Source organism: Lynx rufus, unplaced genomic scaffold, assembly GCF_022079265.1.
Source record: "Lynx rufus isolate CCGP_SWC_20201006 ecotype Redwood Valley unplaced genomic scaffold, mLynRuf1.p SCAF_56, whole genome shotgun sequence".
Classification (NCBI taxonomy): Eukaryota; Metazoa; Chordata; class Mammalia; order Carnivora; family Felidae; genus Lynx; species Lynx rufus.
In genome coordinates, this window is record NW_025814874.1 from 275,489 (window position 1) to 296,264 (window position 20,776).

At 44.7% G+C, this 20,776-nt stretch overlaps 1 protein-coding gene across 17 annotated transcripts in view; it reads right to left on the reverse strand.

The window, feature by feature from the left end:
* The window catches only part of FAM120B (family with sequence similarity 120B), a 94,004-nt gene that overhangs the window by 58,024 nt on the left and 15,204 nt on the right, over positions 1 to 20,776 (reverse strand). For 16 of the 17 annotated variants that reach the window (XR_006966003.1, XM_047101097.1, XM_047101096.1 and 13 more), the window contains exons 3-4: positions 19,907 to 20,087; positions 7,013 to 7,114 (exon numbers count right to left, since the gene is read on the reverse strand). Coding sequence is in view for 16 of the 17 variants with exons in the window: in XM_047101097.1 (XP_046957053.1) it covers positions 7,013 to 7,114; positions 19,907 to 20,087 (283 nt within the window). In the remaining variant the exon portion in view is untranslated. Of the gene's footprint in view, positions 1 to 7,012; positions 7,115 to 19,906; positions 20,119 to 20,776 lie in introns of all 17 variants that reach the window. The other variant, XM_047101103.1, reaches the window with a different exon arrangement.

Sequence of the window (20,776 nt, forward strand, 5' to 3'; positions counted from 1 at the left end):
ACCGTAGCCCATGGGCCAAATGCACTTCATCCTGTTTCTGTAGGCCCATAAACTAAGAATGGTTCTCGGGGGTTTAAATGACCGAAAAAAATCAAAAGAAAAATATTTCTCAATGTGAGAAAATTACATGAAGTGCCAATTTCAATGTCCCTAAATAAAATTTTATGGAAACAGTACCACACTCATTCATTCTTGTGCTGCCTGTGGCTCCCTGCGCAGTCTGAATGCAGAGCTGGGTAGCAGCACAGAGACCACATTGCCCCCAAGGTCTAAAATATTTACATCTAACTCTTTGCAGAAAAAGTTTGCCAAGCCCTGATCTAAGGTAAGGGATGAATATCCCATTATCAGTTATTTCAAATATACTAAAGTAGTTGAAAAACATTTTTTCTGACTCTACCCTCCCCAAGTCATGCATTGTAAAAAAACTTAAGAAAAAATAGCATAAATAAAATAAAATAAAAATAAAAATCATCGACAACCCTGTCACTCAGATATAGCCATATTTTAAAACATAGCTTCTGGTCCTTTTTTCAGTGCATGTAAAGCATTTACCCACCCAGCTAAGAGGCCAAGTCCCCATTACAGTGCAAGGGGATGGACAATGGAAGATTTTACTTGTGTTTCATTTGCTTACACATAAGAGTTTAATACAGGAAGAATGAGCTTCAGGAGATATATTTAGAGCCAAGTATTGTGGCAGTAATGAACATGAGATGTTCTGAACAGTGGGACATGCTGATGGCAGTTACTCCCACCCTTAGCGTCATCTGGGAATTTGTTAAAACTGCCAATTCTTGGGGTGCCTGGGGGGCTCAGTCGGTTAAGTGTCCGACTTCGGCTCAGGTCATGATCTCACGGTTCGTGAGCTCGAGCCCCACGCTGGGCTCTGTGCTGGCAGCTCGGAGCCTGGAGCCTGCTTCGGATTCTGGGTCTCCTCCTCTCTCTGCCCCTCCCGCCTGCCTCTCTCTCTCTCTCTCTCTCTCTCAAAAAATAAATAAATATGTATATTTTTTAAATTACCAATTCTTGGGGCCCTGCCCTAGGCCTCCTAAATCTAATTCCAGGGGGCAGGGGGCAGCAATCTGTTGTAACATGCTCTCCAGGTGATTCTGGTGCAGGCAAAGTTTGAATACCACGAAACAGCTAAGAAATAATTTACACAGACAAAAATAACTTAAAAAAAAAAGCTAAAAAATCAATTACATAAACAAGAATAACTTGCCAATAATTAAATTGGTTCTTGAGGTCTAATGATAAAATAGATTATAGAAAACTACCAGTTTGAAAAATCATGTCCTCAGAAATTAGAGAATTTTAATCCTAAATTCAATCAATTATTCAGTCAAGAAATAGGCACTGAACACCCATCTGCATGTTAACGTAGGAGGTAAGACACCGCCACAGCCTTCTCCAGAACGTGAGGGTCTTTGTCTTTAATACAAGACCACATATTCTGGAGCTGTCACCATTTCATGCCACAAGCAGTACTCGCTGGGCTGTAAGGGGACCCTCTGATGACCCCATGTAACAGCTGTAATTATAAGGTTGGTTCTCTTCCTAAGTACTATCCACAGATTTACTCCTCAGTTGATACATTTCATCATCTTAAGCCATAAAGGGTGAATTTCTTTGAAGGATCATTTACATTAGTTCTCTTCTACTCGTAAACTGATTCTAGTCAAAGTGGTTTTTAACCTTGGTATGATAACCCAAGAGGTTGGGCCTACCTAACACAAAAGATACTGTTAGTAATTTCAGTTTAAGGTGCGCCCAAGTGGCTCAGCTGGTTGAGCATCTGACTCTTGATTTCGGCTCAGGTCATGATCCCAGGGTTGTGGGATCGAGCCCTGCGTTGGGCTCTGTGCTGAGCAAGGGGCAGGTTTGGGATTCTCTCTCTCCCTCCCCCCAACTTGTGTGCTCCCTCTCCGAAATAAATAAAATGAAAACCAAAATTAAAAGAAACCTAATTTGGGGGCACTTGGTGGCTCAGTTGGTTAAGTGTCCAACTCTTGCTTTCAGCTCAGGTCATGGTCTCATGGTTCATGGGACCGAGCCTCATGTCAGGTACCATGCTGATGGCTTGGAGCCTGGTTGGGATTCTCTCTCTCCCTCTTTCTTTGCCCTTCCCCCCACTCATGTACACATGCTCTCTCTCAAAGTAAATAAACTTAAAAAAATTATTAAAAAAAAACCCACGAAACCTATTTTGATCAGAATTTTCAATTCTGATCAGCTCAGAGCTCCTCTCTTTCCACCACAGCCACACACGCGCACACACACACACACACACACACACACACACCCCTCACTCCTGGGGACAGACAAGACTGTGCCAGAAAAGATCAAGGGTGGCCCCTATACTTCCCCCAGAGCTCCATGGGCAGCTGAGATGTTTCAAAGAGCCACAGACCTAAAAAATCAATCTCATCTTTAGGTCATCAACTGGCGTCGCATCTAAAACACATCAGCTTCAAAAACCTGCTTATGTAACTTGGTAAAAGATTCTGTGTGAACAGATGGTCAGGAAAGCCTAGGAGCCCTCCGGGGGACCCGAGTCCACAGAGGGGGGGCAGAGGGCTAGGGAAGGAAGTCACTTCTGTGAATGGCAAGGGTGAAGACCTTCTCGAGAGATACCTGGACGACCCACTGCTGGCAAAGGGCTGCTGGCTGCACCTCTTGAGTAACAAAGCAATAGAGCAATGGTTCTGTTTGTGTTTTTACAGCAGTGAACACGACTGAGTAAAGACACTCTTGAGACTCTAAGCCATGGCCATTGTGTACACTTTTTATATGGAAATATGTACTTCAATAGCTGTGTCTTAAGACTTATCTTATGGCTATCTCCCTTGCCCATCACTAGGGTGATAAAAACCACACACCTGTCTGGTTTGTGCCCACTGTCAGGATGTGACTGACGAGGGTTCTCAAAGTTAAATACATCTTATGTCTCATGTTTACCTGGGAAGACTTTATTATTTATTAGTTCATGAGTTTGATTTACATGAATATTTGTTTAATAGAGCATTCCTGGCCAAAATAAAGCAAAATTAAAACCCCTGAGGACTTATATGTGAACTGAATCTTCACTATGGCTGGGTAAACTTCAAGAGCCTATTTATAATGAGGAAAAAAAATTCATTCAGCTATAAACAGAGTAGAATGCATTAGTAACATATTCAGCTCTAAACGTACATGGATGAAATGTCTAATTTCACGCTTGCGAAACGACACTGTTATACCCCATCTACCTAATGCACTCAAAATACAGTGAATGTGGCTATAAAAAGCAGTGTGAAATTCAACTGTTGGCTTATGACTCAAATGTGTATTTGTAACACATTATCCGACAAATCTTCAAACTATTTTTACAAATGGAAAGAAAACCACAACTGAGGTTTTAAACCCATTTCTCTCTTTTTTAAAAAGGTTTATTTATTTACTTATTTAGGGAGAGAAAAGCATGTGCACACAGCGGGGGAGGAGCAGAGTGAGGGAGAGAGAGAATCCCAAGGAGCCCAGCACGAGGCTCAATCCCACAAATGCGAGATCATGACCCACGCTTGTATCAAGACACCTCACTGACTTGAACCACCACGGCCCCCCAAACCCATTTCTCTTGATCCAAGATCTCAGGTAGGCAGTTCCAGAAGTGGGCCGTCCTGTCATCACCTCCTCACCTGGTGTGCACCCGATGGCAGCTGGGGATTTCTACTCACCACCCATAGAAGCTGCCAACATTTGACAACTTTCTTGATCTGCACCCATCAGGTGTCAAGACGAAAAGCATCAACAGTATATAGAAGAGAGGCTAACATTAGAAAGCTTCACTACCACTTCCCAGCAAATGAGACATGAGTTAAACACAGCCCTTCTTTCAGGAAATGTACCATTTCATGTCATTTCACTTTGTAAAAGTCTCCTAAGAGGACCTGAAAGATTTTGGTGAGTAAAATGTCCTTATATAGCCAGAAATACTAAGTTTATTTACTGATTCTTGAACAACACTTGAAAAAAACTGCACGTAGACAAATTGCCAGTTAGAAGTCTATAATCAGCTGTCCCAGGTTTCTAAAATAAGGGTACGCTTATGGGGACTGAAAAATGACAATGAGGGGGGGAGAAAATCACTACTACTTTGTCTGAAGAAAAAAAATCTCCAATTCTGGAGATAAAAATGCTATTTCTAATGCCTGCCTGTTGTTTGCTCCAAGACTCATTCCACGAAATGCGGAACACTGGTAAGTGAGGAAGAAGAAAGAAAGCGGGTTGCATGTCCCCAGACTCTTCAAGAGCTATGTCTGGGGAAAGGAAGCTAGATTTCAAGGTACACCCTTCTTGCATCATTGGAAACAGCATGTCTCACGATATGTGGTGAGATAAATGAGAGCTGTAACATGGAGCAACACGTGATCCCTGTAACACAGATTAGGCACTCGCACATACACCTGACTGTCTACAACCTGCACACACACACACACACACACACACACACACACACACACACACGGGACATCTGACTGTCTAAAACCTACATACACACACAGGGGACATCTGTCTACAACCTGTACACACACACACGGGGGACATCTGACTGTCTACAACCTGCACACACAGGGGAACACAGGAAGATCAGTGAGCAACCTGAATAAAATATGCCAGTGATGACATTTACTTTTCTGCTCCCTGACTGGTCAATTTTAATTCTTTCTCCTTTTTAGGTAACCTCTGCAATTTTTCTGCTCCCCTGTTTCCTTTCCATTTTGTTGAAAAATATCTTATGATTTCTGTTTTATTTCTACTATTTAAGAAAGCAAGCTAAATCAAATGTGCTGTTAGAAGAAAGCCTTTAAGAGAAAAACACTCTGGTCTCTCTACCAGGAGATTCACTGAAAATATAACATTTATGGAATCAACCTGATTGAAGCTCTCTCAGGAGAACAAGAAAAATCAGACGTGTGTCCTGAGGTGACACTCCTTCCACCGACAGCACTACTGGCCTCACTTGGGAACAAGGGCTCTGATCAGACCTCAGGGGCATTTCACACCCACATGAGAGGCACCTAAAGGTGTCAAGTCTTCTGATGTAGGTGTAAGGAAAGCACCGGTCAGAGGATTCCATGGTTTTTAACCACATGTAGTCTCAGCCTCGAAAAACGCCCGTCACAGAAGCATGGACAGTCTGTTCCTCCACTTTAGTTTAAAAACCATTTGGCATGTTTCCTCATGGATACAGAAAAGTATTTAATATTAAAAAAAAAATCTTGTTAAAAAAGCGGCGGCGGGGGGGCGGGGAGGGGAACGCCTGGGTGGCTCAGTCGGTTAAGTGTCCGACTCGATTTCAGCTCAGATCACGATCCCAGGGTCATGGGATGGAGCCCAGCAGCGGGTTCAGGGCTGACAGTGGAGCCTGCTTGGGATTCTCTCCCCCCTCTCCCCTCCTCTGCCCCTCCCCCGCTTGTTCTCTCTCTCTCTCTCTCTCTCTCTCTTTCTCTCTCTCCCCTCCCCCACTTGCACATGCTCTCTCACTCAAAAAATAAATTTAAAATTTTGTCATTTTTGTATCATTAACACAAGCATAAACAAGCAGAGCGACTCATGTACATTATCAGCAACGGAAGCTCAGGACCCCATCCAGGTCACTGGCAATGGGGGACAAAGGAGCCTTTCAGACTCGGCCCTCTGCACGAGCTCTTCCTAGAGCAGAGCCCGGCACGCTGCCCCTCGTGGGTCTGCATCACAGGCAGAACCTTGTGGGGCCAGTCATGCCAAGGAGACTTTTTGCATAAGCCCCAGAAGGAGTCTGTGTGATAATTTTATGGCTTCCAGAGTTTATTAAAACATTTTAGGGAGTGGCCTTTAAAACTAACTCATAATATAATGACGAACAGCCAAACATTCTCTTTAATTCAAACCATTTAGAAAACTATAATAATCCCTTTCCATATTATTTTTGGAAAGACACAATAAGATGGAAAAAATAAAACATTTCTGAAAAATTATTTTGGTTATCCTTTCAAAATATTTCTTGCTGTAAACACAAATGTCAATTCATCTTCATTTGTTTTTTTGATAAGTACCTTTTTAGGTGTGCGTCTATCACTGACTGAAAGAATAAGGAAATATTCTCTATAATAACTCTCCTCACCTTCTCCCCCAGTACAATTCTATTTAGAAGAAAAATACTTTGCAGTGCTCACATCCTTATTTGGTAAACTACAGGCCCATGTGATTAAAAATAATAGTGGCATGAGAGAATTTAATGCATACAAAAACGGATTATCAAAATTTTAGAAAATATTTGTTCTCTGAAACAATGACAAGGGACACTAAAAATAAACCCTCACCCCCCTCCCCCTTGGACCTGCCTCTGTGTAGAACACCACCTGAGTCATAAATCCGTGCTCTTGTGTAGGTACCAAGAACTCACAGGAAGAAAGGACTTCAGCTAATTTCTAGGTGACTTTGTTTTTCCTTCCCTCCCATTAAGGGTTTTAAGATAACGCTCGTGGAAGGAAAATCTACTTTTCCAGCTGAAATAACTTCCCTTTCTCTTCCCTTTTCAGTTCATCAAAACACACTTCCAGGGGTAGGGAGGAGACAAAAGTTAATTTAATCAGAATATCAAGAACCCAACCCTGTGAATTTGGTGGACATTTACTGAGCGATGACCAGGCACGAGGCCTGGGGATCTGGCAGCAATGGGCTCAGACCCGCAGCCATGCTCCTCTCGGAGTGGCTCGCTCTCCCCTAGTGTGGGCCTTGAACAGAGCACAGGTGGGGTGAGGCAGTCAGGCAGCAGACTGGCCCAGACTGTTCCCAGCTGTCGAACGCCCTTTCCTCTGCTACGTTTGAATGTTGTTAGACAGATACACTCCTCTTGGGCCCAGGGTTAAAATGAAAATTGGCTTAAGCACAGTTCTAGAAAAATATGTTTCCACAATGGATCCATTACTGGATTTGTATCAAACGGTGAACAAATTTGATTTATTGAAACCAAAGCTGTCTGTACCTGGAATGTTCATCTGCAGAGGCCTGACGAGGTCCGGGTGCCTCAGTGGGTTCCCAGAGTACACAAACCACTCCTTGACAGTGGGGCAGGTGCTGGCGCCATCTGAGTAGAGACAGCCGGATCAATAGATACGCATGAGTACCGACACGCGTCACCAGGCTAACAGTGAGACAGACCCAGCTCCCCCGGGGACCAATTTCAAGCTGGTGAGTACAGGGAGTCCTTACATCCAAGGTTACTGAGAGGGACCTCGGGCATCCAACAATTAGTTCCCTACCCTCCGATCCCATTTCAACAAGAACAAGAACCTCTGGGGTGGGAGAGCCGGCAGCATAACTTGGGTAAGTAAGCAATGATGGAGGGCAGAGGTAACCACCTAGATGGTTCCTATAATGTCCTTCCTTTTGGGCCCTCACACTGCTCCACATAGCATTTAGTGAAAACTGGGAGGACAGTCCTTTCTGGTCTTCAATCTACTATTTAATGCAACTATCAAGACTACTATGACATTAGACAATTCAAAAAGCTGGTAGGAATAATACAGAATGAAGGCATTTCTGGGACGCCTGGGTGGCTCAGTTGGTTTGGAATTTGACTCTTGATTTCGGCTCAGGTCACGATCCCAGGGTCATGGGATCCAGACCCATGTGGGGCTCTGCGCTGACAGTGGAGCCTGCTTAAGATTCTCTCTCTCTATCTCTCCCCCCTCTCCTGTTCACGTGTGTGCTTGCTTGCTCACTCTCTCTCTCTCAATAAATAAATAAAGTAAAAAATAAAACAGGCATTTCTGTGTGCTGGATTATTAACTGCTATTAAAATTTCAGTTTATGGGGCACGTGGGGGGCTCAGTCAGTTAAGCGTCCGATTTTGGCTCAGGTCACGATCTCGACCTTTGCAAATTCGAACCACACTCAGACTCTGTGCTGACAGCTCGGAGCCTGGAGCCTGCTTCAGATTCTGTGTCTCCCTCTCTCTCTGCCCCTTCCCCTGCTCACATCTACCTCTCTCAAAAATAAATAAACGTTTGAAAAAGAAATTAGAAAAAAATTCAGTTTGTCTTCTGTTCACTTTACTCCGTAAGCAAAGGTGGAAGGTGGCTCTCCTACCGCACACACTCGCCTAGCTTGGGGTCTCCGGGCTGCTGTCTCTTCAGCACCCAAACCTCCTGCCTCCACGCCTGCCTCCCCTTCCCCAGGGCCCTCTTGACCACCCCCTGACCCTTTGAGGTCTGGTTTACTTCCCCACACGGCCCAGCCCTGCTTAGACTGTCTTCAGACTCACCCCATCCAAGCCATTGTCCGTGTAAATGCAGGCTTTTTGGCTTTTGCTTTTCTACAATGAAAGTTAGACCAGGCTGCACACCCTAAATGGAAATCGCACAATAAAGCCCAAGGTGCCAGCATAAGAATATAGACCTGGGAGCACGTAGAGCCCCGCAGCCCCCGCCCCACCGCACGCCGTGTGCCCTGGCGTCCTCACCTGGATCTGCACACAGCGGGCCTGCAGCACCCCTAGGTCTCTGGCTCACCAGTGCGTGGGATTGTGTGCTGCTCGGCTGGGCCCCCGAGGACCCCAGCTCTGGCTCACATCCTGCTCCCCGGCTACAGCACCTCCCATCCTCCACCCCACCATGCCCTTTCTCATCTCCACATGTGGATGTGGTCCACACCCCTCCCCTCGCCCCTTCCTCCACTCAAGACCTGTGTGCTTCCCCACCACAGTTCTCCGGCCGACGCTGCACGTGCCTGCTTACTCCCCTCACTGCCCACCCGACCGAGCTCCTGGTACCAGGAGAGAGTCGCCGTCATGGTCCCAGGGCAGATGCTTCAACTTAGCCTAAATCCCACACATACAAAAAGAAAAAGAAAAAAAGAAACTCTGAATAGTATTCTTACGGCTGCTAAAAAAACAAAAACACCCAACCCACTTTCTACGTAATCCTCTTGGCCAAGGTATTCACCACCCTAAAAAACAGTCAGCTGAGCGAATGGTGTTCTCAGCCACTATTTCCAAAAGGAGAGCATTCTCTCACACCCAAGACAAACCTCACCGGCTTTCGGCGTCTCGCTGGATGAGGACACTCAACCACCGTCACGCGCCTAGTCTGCCGACTGCCTCCTTAGCAAGACTGAAACATTTACAAAACCACATTTTATGTCATCTTTCACCTACAACTGCTTCAAATCTCTGAATATAAGGGTTTGGGGTTGACTTCTCAGAGTTTTAATTCCAAATAACATGAGAAGAAAGCAGTTTCGTGATAGGCACTGGTATCCTTTATTAAACAACACCAGGTACATTTTCTTTTATTTCCTCTCCTGTTAAGACCTAGAGAAGTCAGTTTTTGGACACATATTCCAAGAGAAATGCCACACAGCAGTCACTTACTTACTCAGCTACCATCCAGGAAGAGCTGCCCAGCCCAGTGAGACCAGCTCAATAGGATCCATACACCCTGCTTCTGTGCAAGGCACGCACTGGGCCGAAGACCAGCAGAGACCCCGGCTTCCCCCTCTTCTCCAGAATTCTCATCAGCACAGACAGCAAATTCCTTCTTTTCTCCACGATTTAGGCCAGTAGGGTTAAGTCCGCATTAACCCTTAACAAAGTTTCTCTTAATTAACAAAAGAACAAAAGCTTTTGCTTTTAAGGTGATTGACTTAAACCCAATGAGTTTCATTGACCACACAATACAGTCACGGAACAAGAGTGAACCACGCTGCTGAAAACGCAGTACCTGTCAGCTACTGACCACACAGAGGCTTGAATATGAAAACCCGCAATTTCTATCACATAACAAATTAGCTAGCCAGAGGATTAAAGTTAAAGCCGCCCTGCTGATCTGAACTTTCACTCCCTAAATGAACTTTTATCTGAAGCTGTGGTCCAGGATACAGGAAGTGACAGAGATATTAACATGAGTATTTTTCTGAGATGCAGGGCAAGTAAAGGAGCATTAAATCACTTTGTGGGTTCTGCCCCTCCCCGCGTGAGCTGCTGGGCAACAGGGACACCCAAGGTGCGTCCCCACTTCCTTCCTCTATCATGAGAGGCCACAAGGGCAGTGCACGGTAGCTAGAAAATGTCAACATTTACAAGAATTAAGTTTTATAGTCTGGTTAATGACTTTTCCAAACCTAAATATTCAGATGGCAGCATTTTCACTTTTATTCAAATTATCCCTCTCACAGACGCAATCCTTAAACTCTGCAATCCTTCCAAAACCCAGAGCTAGATGTAAAGTGTTACCTGAGATCCTCTTAAAAGAAACAGATACTGCTGAAAAATCCTAGGGGTTAGCCTGTTATCTGGGGTACCACATAATTTCAGAGATTTTTCTATAAAACTCCTTGAAGAAAACAGAGGCAATAAACTCTTGGACATTGGTGCGAGCGATCCTTTTTTGGATCTGTCTCTTGAGGCAAGGGCAACAAAGGCAAAAATAAACTATTGGGACTTCATCAAATTAAAAAACTTCTGCACAGTGAAGGAAACCATCAACAAAACCAAAAGGCAACCTACTGAATGGAAGAAGGTATTTACGAACAACATATCCAATATGGGGTTAGTATACAGAATATATAAAGAACTCCTACAACTCAACACTAAAGAATCAAACAATCTGATTAAGAAATGGGAGAGAGGTCCAGAACAGACATTTTCCAAAGACGTCCAACAGACATCTTTCCAAAGATGGCCAACAGACACATGAAAAGATGCTCAGTGTCACCCATCATCAGGGAAACACAAATCAAGACCACAATGAGATGCCACCTCACACTTGTCAGAATGGCTAGAATCAAAAAGACAAAAACAACGAGCGTTGGGGAGGACGTGGAGAAAAGGGAACCCTTACTCACTGTCGGTGGAAGTGGAAACTGCTGCCACCGCTACGGAAAACAGTATGGAGGCTCCTCACAAAACTAAAAATAGAAATACCACGTGATACAGTAATTTCATTTCTGGGTATTTACCCTGATAAAAAGAAAACACTAATTTGAAAAGATATGTGCAACTCTATGTTTGTGGCAGCGTTATTTACAACAGCCAAGATATGGAAGCAGCCCAAGTTGTCCACCGATAGACCAATGGATAAAGGTACACACGCAAACACAGAGGAATTATCAGCCAGCCATAAAAAAGAATGAAATCCTGCAACAACAAAGATGGGTGTAGAGGGTCTTATGCTAAGTGAAACAAGCCAGATGGAGAAAGACAAGTACCATATAATTTCCACTGGTACGTGGAATCTAAAAAAAACCAAAACAGATGTACAAACAGAAAGAGACTCATAAATACCGAGAAAGCGGAGGTTGCCAGAGACGAGGTAGGGGGTGGGAAGGCTGGATGAAACAGCGGAAGGGGATTAAGGAGAAGACTTCCAGTTACAAGATAAATAAGGCACGAAGATGAAAGTACAGCGTAGGTAATGTAGCCAATAATGTGGGAATAAGCTTGTATGGTGACAGATGGTAACCATACTTATCATGCTGAACGTTTTTTAATTTATATAAATGTCGAATCACTGTGTTGTACACCTAAAATGAATATTGTATGTCAACTACACTTCAATTAAAAATGTTAAAAATTAAAAAAATAAAACTCTGTTTAACAGGAAAAACAAAATTTCAGAGGTTTTAATCTGGCATGCACTTTGCAACTACAGCGGAAACATGGGCAACAATTCGGTGTGTCTGAATTGAAATGAAATAATCTTCTTAAATGCCTAAAAATCAAGAAAAAGAGAAGAGGAAATTAAGTTTGGTAATTCCTAAAAGAAAAGGCTGATTTCTCAGACTTTCGACTTGCCAGGCTGCGCGTGCAAAGGAGTGAAGAACTTGAGAAAAGTTCTCTGCTAGTTTAACTCCCTTCAAGCTGTAACATTTTATATGGAAAAAGGAAAAAAAGACATAATCAAACTTGGTCTTCTGCTACTCCCAAAGGATGGACACATGGCTCCACTGCATACAATCTTCTGTATGTAATGAAGACATCTCTTCTCGGAGCAAAGTTGTGGAAGTGTCCACAATGGCAGCCCCTCCCCAGGAAAACTCTGCCTCGCTTATGCCCACTGCTCCTCTGCAGGCGTGTGCTGGGGCAGCAGCGGGCAAGGGGAGAGACAGTGAAGAGAAGCAATGTTGATCACAACCTCTCAATTACTGGGACTTCCAAGTTTGATAATATCCCTCAGGCTTTTAAAGAAAGAGATCTGTCCTTAGGGTTCTGTAATATTTTTATACTGCTAGTTTAATCTATGCTTATATGTGGCCTTAGTCCTGAAAAAGTTAAAAAAGTTCCCCAAACATACTCTCTTGTGTACATGTACCTAGGATTTTAATGAGCCGGTGGCCTGGACAGTGACTATTTACCCACGGGGCTGGCTGCCCCATCAGGAGAGCACCAGCCTCCTCCAGCTGTGTGGGGGTCCCTAGAAGGGCGCTGGGGGAGAAGGAGGGCAGAATGGCAAGGGAAGAGTGTGACCCCCCCCCCCCCCCAAACCGCAGACGGGTGCCTGCGTGCACGGCTCTGGCCGGCCTCTCCGTCGGCCGAGCAGTAAAGGAGGACACACTTTGCCTTTGCTTCGGCACCTTCCTGAGTTTTTTCCATTTCCTAAAACGTATAAGGCTTCACAGTGATGTAAGCTAAGCTTTTCATTAGGAGACAGTCAGAACCTGAAGTAAAGTGGGAACGGGCATGAAGGCAGGATGGGAGGAGGCGGGAATGACGGCAGCCGGTCTGGGGCCATGACACCACCTGGCCGTCTAAACAGCACACAGTTGGCCAGACAGGAAACACGGAGGAGAGCTGCCAGCCAAGCACCCCAACAGAATCAGAGGAGGCGGAGTACCCAACAGACCAGCCATGCGAGCTGTACCCAACACTGGGGACTCTGAAGCGCCCGCCTGTCAGTCGGCCCCGTGCCCGCGCTTTTTGGCTCAGGCCTCCGGTGTCGGCGGCTGCGTGAGTTTAAGGCTCAGGGTCTACACCTGTGGGGTGAGAGGCGCCTTTGGTTCTGAATCTCACTTCAGTCAAGTGGCTCCCACCTGCCAGTCAGACTGGGCTCAGAGAAGGCTGCTCGCCTGTGGGACTTGAAAGCCCATCTCTCTTTCTCCTGTGTCTGAAATTCCACCGTGACAGTCCTCTTCTGAGGAAAGCTTTGCTAAGTGGAAATACTCCTGAAATGGTCATATTTTACACATATACTCAAAAATCAGATCACAAATCACCTAATTTATACCAAGAATCTGCAGGGCACAGTAAAATGCCACCTGAACAGTCTCTGCTAGCTCAGCTGACAGCAAACGGGGACAAGGGACATCAGACAAACAAGCCCATAAACAAACTGTGACGAGATCAGAACAAACATACACGGTCCTTTTTTGATAAAGGAATAAGGGAGGAATTTGGGGGAGGTAGTTTTTAAGGGCATAAGGAACAAACAGAATTGATCAGAATGGCCTGAGCTAGAAAAAAGTAAAAGTTGTACCTGTCAACATGGATATAGTTTCTAGAGCATGCAAGTAGATGGGACCACTTGGGTGTAAAGGGGTCAAACGCAGTGTGAGGACCTCCCACATACGGGGGTCGGCAGAGAGCAGGGGCTGGGGGAGGAAGGCCGGGAGGGACATGGGCCATCGACGTGGGGTCCCAGCAGAAAGCTCACCGCCAGGGAGGAGCTGGCGGACAGACAGTGTCTGCAGAGAGCAGACAGGTGGAGGACTCACTGGGGCACCAGGCCTTGATGGAGAAAGGAAGTAGAGACGGAAACTTTTCCATATGTTGACAATGAAGTGGTGAAATGTTCCCGCAGTGTAGGAAAAACAAACCAGGAATTAGAAGATTAAGAAACACAGAATATCATCCTAGGAAGTAAAACATCCATTTCTTAGCAGTTCTAACAACAGAAACAGAGATAACAGAGAGGAGAAAAATTTGTAAACATAAAGGATAAAGAAGCTATCATTAAAACTTTGCAGAGAAAAGAGAGGCACCAAAAAAGGAACTAGAATCACACTGGCATCACACTGGCGCTGACTTCATCAGCGCCCCCGATACTAGAGCAGGGTGGGAGGTGGCCAAGGAGGGGGCAGAGCTGCTTGGCCAGTGTTCCCACCGACACCTCTATATCTGGACAAATTTCTTTTTTTTTTTTTAGTTTATTTATTTATTTTGAGAGAGAAAAATATTCATTTATTTTGTGTGCTCACGAAAGCAGGGGAGGGGCAGAGAGAAGGGGAGAGAGAGTCCCAAGTAGGCTCCGCATCATCAGAGTACAGCCCTATGTGGGGCTCAAACCCACAAACTGCGAGATCATGACCTGAGCCGAAATCAAGAGTCGGACGCTTAACTGACCGCACCACCCAGGCGCCCCTGGACAAATTTCTGAAGCCACTGCATTCTCGAGTTGGACAGAGGCCTGTGCAGACTGCGGCCTCGGGAGGGAGAGCCCGAGCAGAGCAAGAAAGTCTCTGAGATGAGGAGACAGAGCCTGTAGATCAAGACTGCTAGGACAGCTGGGAACGCAACACAGAACAGCAAAGACTTGGCCCTATGCAGAAAGGGGCTCCCAAACTCTGCACGGAGGTCCTCGTTGAGAACTGAGCTCTGTGTTTAGAGCAAAACTCAGGGAGGCTGGACAACTACTGACCAGCCCCACTGAGCAACCACCAGAGCCTGCACAGAGCTCCGTGACATCAGAGTCCTACCAGCCAATGTGCAGAGACTTACTTCATCAGGCACCTAGCACTCAGGTGACAGCCCAGGAAGGCCAACAGTCAGGAGCCGGGCCACTCCAGCTCTAGAGTGAAGTTCCCACAGACCCATCCTAATAAAGCATAAAATGTAAAGGATCAGGTAAATTAGCTGCCTGACGGACCACAAGACAATACCCTTCAGTGATCCAAAATCTTCTAGCTTACAATCTAAACACAATGGATATGAGAAAAGCAGAAATACATGAGAATAAGCAGAACCCTGTGGCCCTCTTATAAGGAGGAAACTCAGTAAACAGACCCAGGACCACAAATGATGGGGCTGATGGGAGTTAGTTAGTGAGTGGGCAAGGACTTGGAAACAGCTCCTATGAATAAATTTAAGGTTTTAAAGGCAAACGTGAAGACAGGAAAAAAAAAAAAAAAGAAATGGAAGATTTTTTAACAGCAGCTGAGAAACACAATATCTGAAATAAAGATTTCACTGGATGGGTTATAGCAGATTAGATGTTACAGAAGAAAGGCTCACAGAACTTGAAAACCAAGCCAACAGGAGATACCCAAATCAAAGCAGAGGTAAGAGGCTTAAAAAGCAAGTGCTTTTTGGTATGCAAGGAGCACATGAGCCATAAATCACGCACGTAAGCTGGAGGCCCGGTGTGAGAGGTGAAAGCAACGGAGACAGAGAACAATGTTTGTTGATGTAATGCTCACTTTATTTCAAATTTGATAGGAAATATAAACTCACTGCTCCAAGAAGCGTGAGCACCCCAAGGAGAATAAACACTGAGGGTACCACTCCAAAGCTCAGTTAAACAAACTGCTGAAACCAGTGCTCAAGAGAAAATCTTACAAACAGCCAGAGAGAAAAACACTCATTACAGATGAGGAACCACAGTTAAGAAGGGCCACTGTCACCACATGACAGCCAACACAAGCCAGAGACAACATAACGTCTTTACAGTGCTGAACAACAAAAATACCTAAAATTCTATGTACAGCAAAATTACACTCCTGAAATATAGATATTTTCAGGGAAAAAAATCAGGAAATTGAAATGAGCATGATAAGAAATGTAAAAGCCAAGTTCTCTAAAGGAAGAAAGATGATACTAAAGGAAATTTGCATCTACACCAGAAATGGTAGACATAAGACTTCTCATTTGAAAACTCCTCTCAAAAGCAACTTACTACTGAAGATAATGGTTGGAAAATTACAGCTGATGGGCCAAATCTGGCTTGCTTGTTTTTATACAGTTTGAAAGCTTAAAATCTTTTCACATTACTTCAAATGACCAGAAAATTATCAAACAAAGTATATTCTGTGGCACAGGAAGATAATATAAAATTCAAATTCTGTGGCATGAGACAAGGAGATTAAACGTTATTGAAACACAGCTAACTCGCGGAGCTCCACCCTGTCACGTGTGCGCGACAGCAGCAGGGCTGTGTGACAGAGACTACAAGGGCCCTCAAAGCCCAAAGTATTTACCGTCATCAGGCCCTTCGCAAAAAAAACTTTGCCAACCCCTGGTTTAAAGTAAAAATAAGAATCACATATTATGAGATTTAAAACCTATGCATGATCTCAAAAGATTATACATTATAGGTAATATTCTTGACATGACCAACCATTTCTGTGACACTCTCAAAAAAACCAAAATGCAGAGACGGAGACAGACAAGCGGCCAACAGGGGACAGAGCCAGAGGGCAGGGTACAAAGTGATGGCATGAGAGAGTTCCTCTGTGGCGATGGACCAATTCTGTATCTTGACAGAACAGAACTGCATAAAACTATACACACATACAAACAAATGAGTGAATGTAAAAAAATGGTAAAAATGGTATTAATGTGGGGCACCCGGGTGGCTCAGTTGGTTGAGCGTCCAACTCTTGGTTTCAGCTCAGGTCATGATGCCAGGGTCATGGGATTGAGCCCTGCGGCAGGCTCTGTGCTGAGTGTGGAGTTTGCTTTAGAGCCTCTCTCGCTCACTCACTCTCGCTCTCGCTCGCTCTCGCTCGCTCTCGCTCTCTCTCCCCCTCTGCCCCTCCTCTACTCATGCTCTCTAAAAAAAAAAACAAAACATACTAATGAATTAACATATACTTTACTACAGTCATCTTTGGGGGGGGGGGAATTGGGGTAAGGGTACATGAAAGTCTATGCACTATAAAAAGTTTAAAAATGTACAGAAGACATGGGGCGCCTGGGTGGCGCAGTCGGTTAAGCGTCCGACTTCAGCCAGGTCACGATCTCGCGGTCCGTGAGTTTGAGCCCCGCGTCAGGCTCTGGGCTGATGGCTCAGAGCCTGGAGCCTGTTTCCAATTCTGTGTCTCCCTCTCTCTCTGCCCCTCCCCCGTTCATGCTCTGTCTCTCTCTGTCCCAAAAATAAATAAAAACGTTGGAAAAAAAAATTAAAAAAAAAATTAAAAAAAAAATTAAAAAAAAATGTACAGAAGACATAAAACAATAACAACAAAAATGATGGGGAGAATTAAAGTTCACTGCTATGAGGTTTCCACATCACACACAATGCAGTATCGTACTATCTGAAGGCAAACTGTGGTAACTTAAAGGTGTATACAGCAGTATCAGGCAAAGCCAACTTTAAGACAAGGAGTATTACCAGATTTTTTTTAAGGGAAATCCCATAACGTTAAAAGGGTCAATTCACCACTAAACATAACAATCCTCGACGTATACGCACCTAACAACAGAAGTTCAAAAATATCTGGAGCAGGGGCACCTGGGTGGCCCAGTTGGTCAAACACCTGCCTCTTGATTTTGGCTCAGGTCATGACCTCACAGCCATGAGACAGAGCCCTGGGTTGGGCTCCACACTGACAGCACAGAGCCTGCTTGGGATTCTCTCTCTCTCTCTCTCTCTCTCTCTCTCTTTCTGCCCCGACCGTGCCCTGCTCGTGTGCACACGTGCTGCACTCTCTCCCTCAAATAGTAAATAAAAAATAAAACTTTTAAAAAGTTAAAAAAGATATCTGAAGCAAAAACTAACAGAACTGAGGGAATAAATAAAAACATCCACAGTAACATCTGCAGATTCCAACACTCTTCTCTCAAGAACTAAGCACAAGTCAAAAGAAAACTGGGAGAACAGCCCTGTTAGCACCACTGATACTCCTGGAGCAGCGACTGCAGAACAGACGTGGTTTCCAACATACGTGGGATAACAGCTAAGCAAACGACACAGAACACGCTCCATTCTCATCACCGGAAGTAAACTGGCGGTAGCAACACTGTATGTTCACGTCCTAATAATCTTTTTTTTAGTAATTTATTTATTTTAAAAATTTACATCCAGGTTAGTTTGCATATGGTGCAACAATGATTCCAGGAGTAGATTCCTTAAACCCTTACCCATTTAGGCCATCCCCACCCGTCCAGCAATCCTCAGTTTGTTCTCCATATTTAACAGTCTCTTCTGTTTTGTCCCCTCCCCATTGCTATATTATTTTTGCTTCCCTTCCCTTGTGTTCATCTGTTCTGTGTCTTAAAGTCCTCATATGAGTGAAGTCACAGGATATTTGTCTTTCTCTAATTTCGCTTAGCATAATACCCTCTTAGTTCCATCCACATAACGTCCTAATGATCTTAACTTCATGTAGAAAGCCACGAAGTTGAAAAGGAAAAAAGTAAAGATCAATTGTGAGGACGAGTTCCTATCTTCACAGAAATTTTTCCTGTTATTCTGGTTATGTAATAAAGTCATCAATATGGCTGCAAATAAATCACACTAACAAAGTCTGAAATTTTAGTAAACTTTATATACTGGAACTGAAATGTTCTGTAATGTAAAAATTCTTTCATGGTTAAGATATTTTTTTTTATCATGGGAATCAATGTGAAATCACTCACGCGAAGAGTGAATATGGAGAGAGAATCACATAAGAAAAGAAACAGAAAAAATTACTTAATACCTGGTCCCTAAGTTTATCCCGTAGGTTCTTTTGTTTCTGTTTTAAATTAGCATAAGCATCTTTCTTGTGTCTTTCTTAGGACCCATAAGCCTCTGAAGCCTGACAGCACACATGGGAAAAGGCAGTATGTCCTGGGCAGTGCCGGGAATCTAATAAAACTGGATTCAAAGAACTCTACCACTCCATTTCCCACCAAAGAAAAGAATGATTACAGCATTTTAATCTGACAATTCTGTCACCACCTTTAGGTCAGGTAAATGTTTACTTTCCGGAATAACAGAAGAATACTAACACCAATACTGTATTGGCATGTTTGGAAATAATGGGAGTTTAGGCAGAAGGACCAAAGACACGCTTTTATTGGGACCCTGCTGCTTCTATCTCCAGTCCTGGTCACAGTGTGAGAGGCCCCGTTTCTCATCAAAGCACTCTCGAGTCAGACAGCAGTGTCCCAGGAGGCCTGTCTCGGGGGAGCAGGGCCTTACGCAGGAGGTGACCCATGTGTCATGTGCCCCTAGTCTCTACTATGAAGTGCTCTTCTCCACTCATGATGCCCCCCCAAACTGCTCCGAAAAGAGAGTGATAGGGTCTAATTAATTTTATACCTGGCGTTGAAGGCCCCCAGGTTTTCTGTTCTGGTCACTGACAGTCCTCCCCCTACACAATTGTTGCTACTGCACAATGAAAATATTGATAGGAAACGACAACTACTCTAAAGGAAAATTTCGTTTATACTTTAAAACACGATGTACTAGATTTTATGAAATTATTTTATGAAAATCACATTTTGAGGGGGGAGTAAGTAGGCACTGTCTTCTAATAATAAACATACCCCACACTCCTGCAGGAGAAAAGGGTTTTCACATTTTTAAAAACCACCAAACCTTCTAAGGAAAAAAAATACAAAACTAAATATAAATAGATTATTATTATATGAGTTATTATTATAAATTATGAATTAATAAGTTAAATATAAATAGATAAAACATAAGATTTTATAACAACGATGCACTCTTCTTTTAATGAGTACTGATCAACCGTTTACTAATTAGAGAGAGATGCCCCCTGGCGTTTTCCCTTAATGCCGTACAGATGTGACTGGTATTCTCAAGGACAGATTTTAAAGACAAACAAACCCCTTTCCAATCGTATCCGCGTCCTGAAAGAATGCATTCCACCTCATTTGGCCCGTTTCTCAGACTCCAACTCCAGAGAGCACTGCTGCTAAGCGGCCCGCCCCACTCACCTTCGCCGCCCCCCAGCAGGAGGGAGTAAACGCGCTGGCGCACGGGGCGGTAGACGAAAGCCTGGCTGGGCAGAGCCTGGTCCAGCGCGTCCTCCAAGGTGTTGCTGCATTCGATCTCCCCGCTGCTCATGATGTTGTACACCAGGTAGCTCTCTGCCTGGACGTGATGTGCTCTAGCAATCTGTTCAAAATTCAGATATGACTGGTTTCTCCTTGAAAACAAAACAGTAACCTCTAAAGAGAAAAAATCAACACCCCTGTATCACATGCCAGTGTTTCTAGGCTCTCGGAAATGGAGCAACCGTCCCTCAAGCTCATGACATCAAGCTGGCGTCTCTGTTTTCCTTCCTCGGGGCATCTGGGCTCGAAATCGTCTCATCCCTCCTCCACCTCCAGCCTCCCAATCACCAGCAGACTTAGCACACAGCGTGTTGTCTGCCCGATGACAGGCATTACTATGAAAACGTGCGACTGACTTCGGCCCATTCCTCCCCTCTCCAGTCCACCCTCCACAGCACCCACAGCCTGTGTTCTTAGAAGAAGGTCCGGCCACTGCCCTCCCCAGAGCGTCTGAATGGCTACCACAAACCTTCCCCTAACATTCAAGGCCCCGGCGTCCTCTTTCCAGTCCACCAACACACCCGCTAGAGACCACTGCCATGCGGTCACAGTGGAACAGCTCCATTGTTCCTCAGGCATAGTCAAGCCTTCCCCAGCCTCACTTGGGCTCCCGGAAATGCACCCCTTCTGGGCCTCCCCACCCCCCACCTCACAAGCCCCTCTCCCGTGACGGTTCACCTCAAGTGGCACCCTGTCTTCTGCTCCCAACTAGAACCCACCTTCCCTTGCCTAATGGTGCTTCAGGCCATA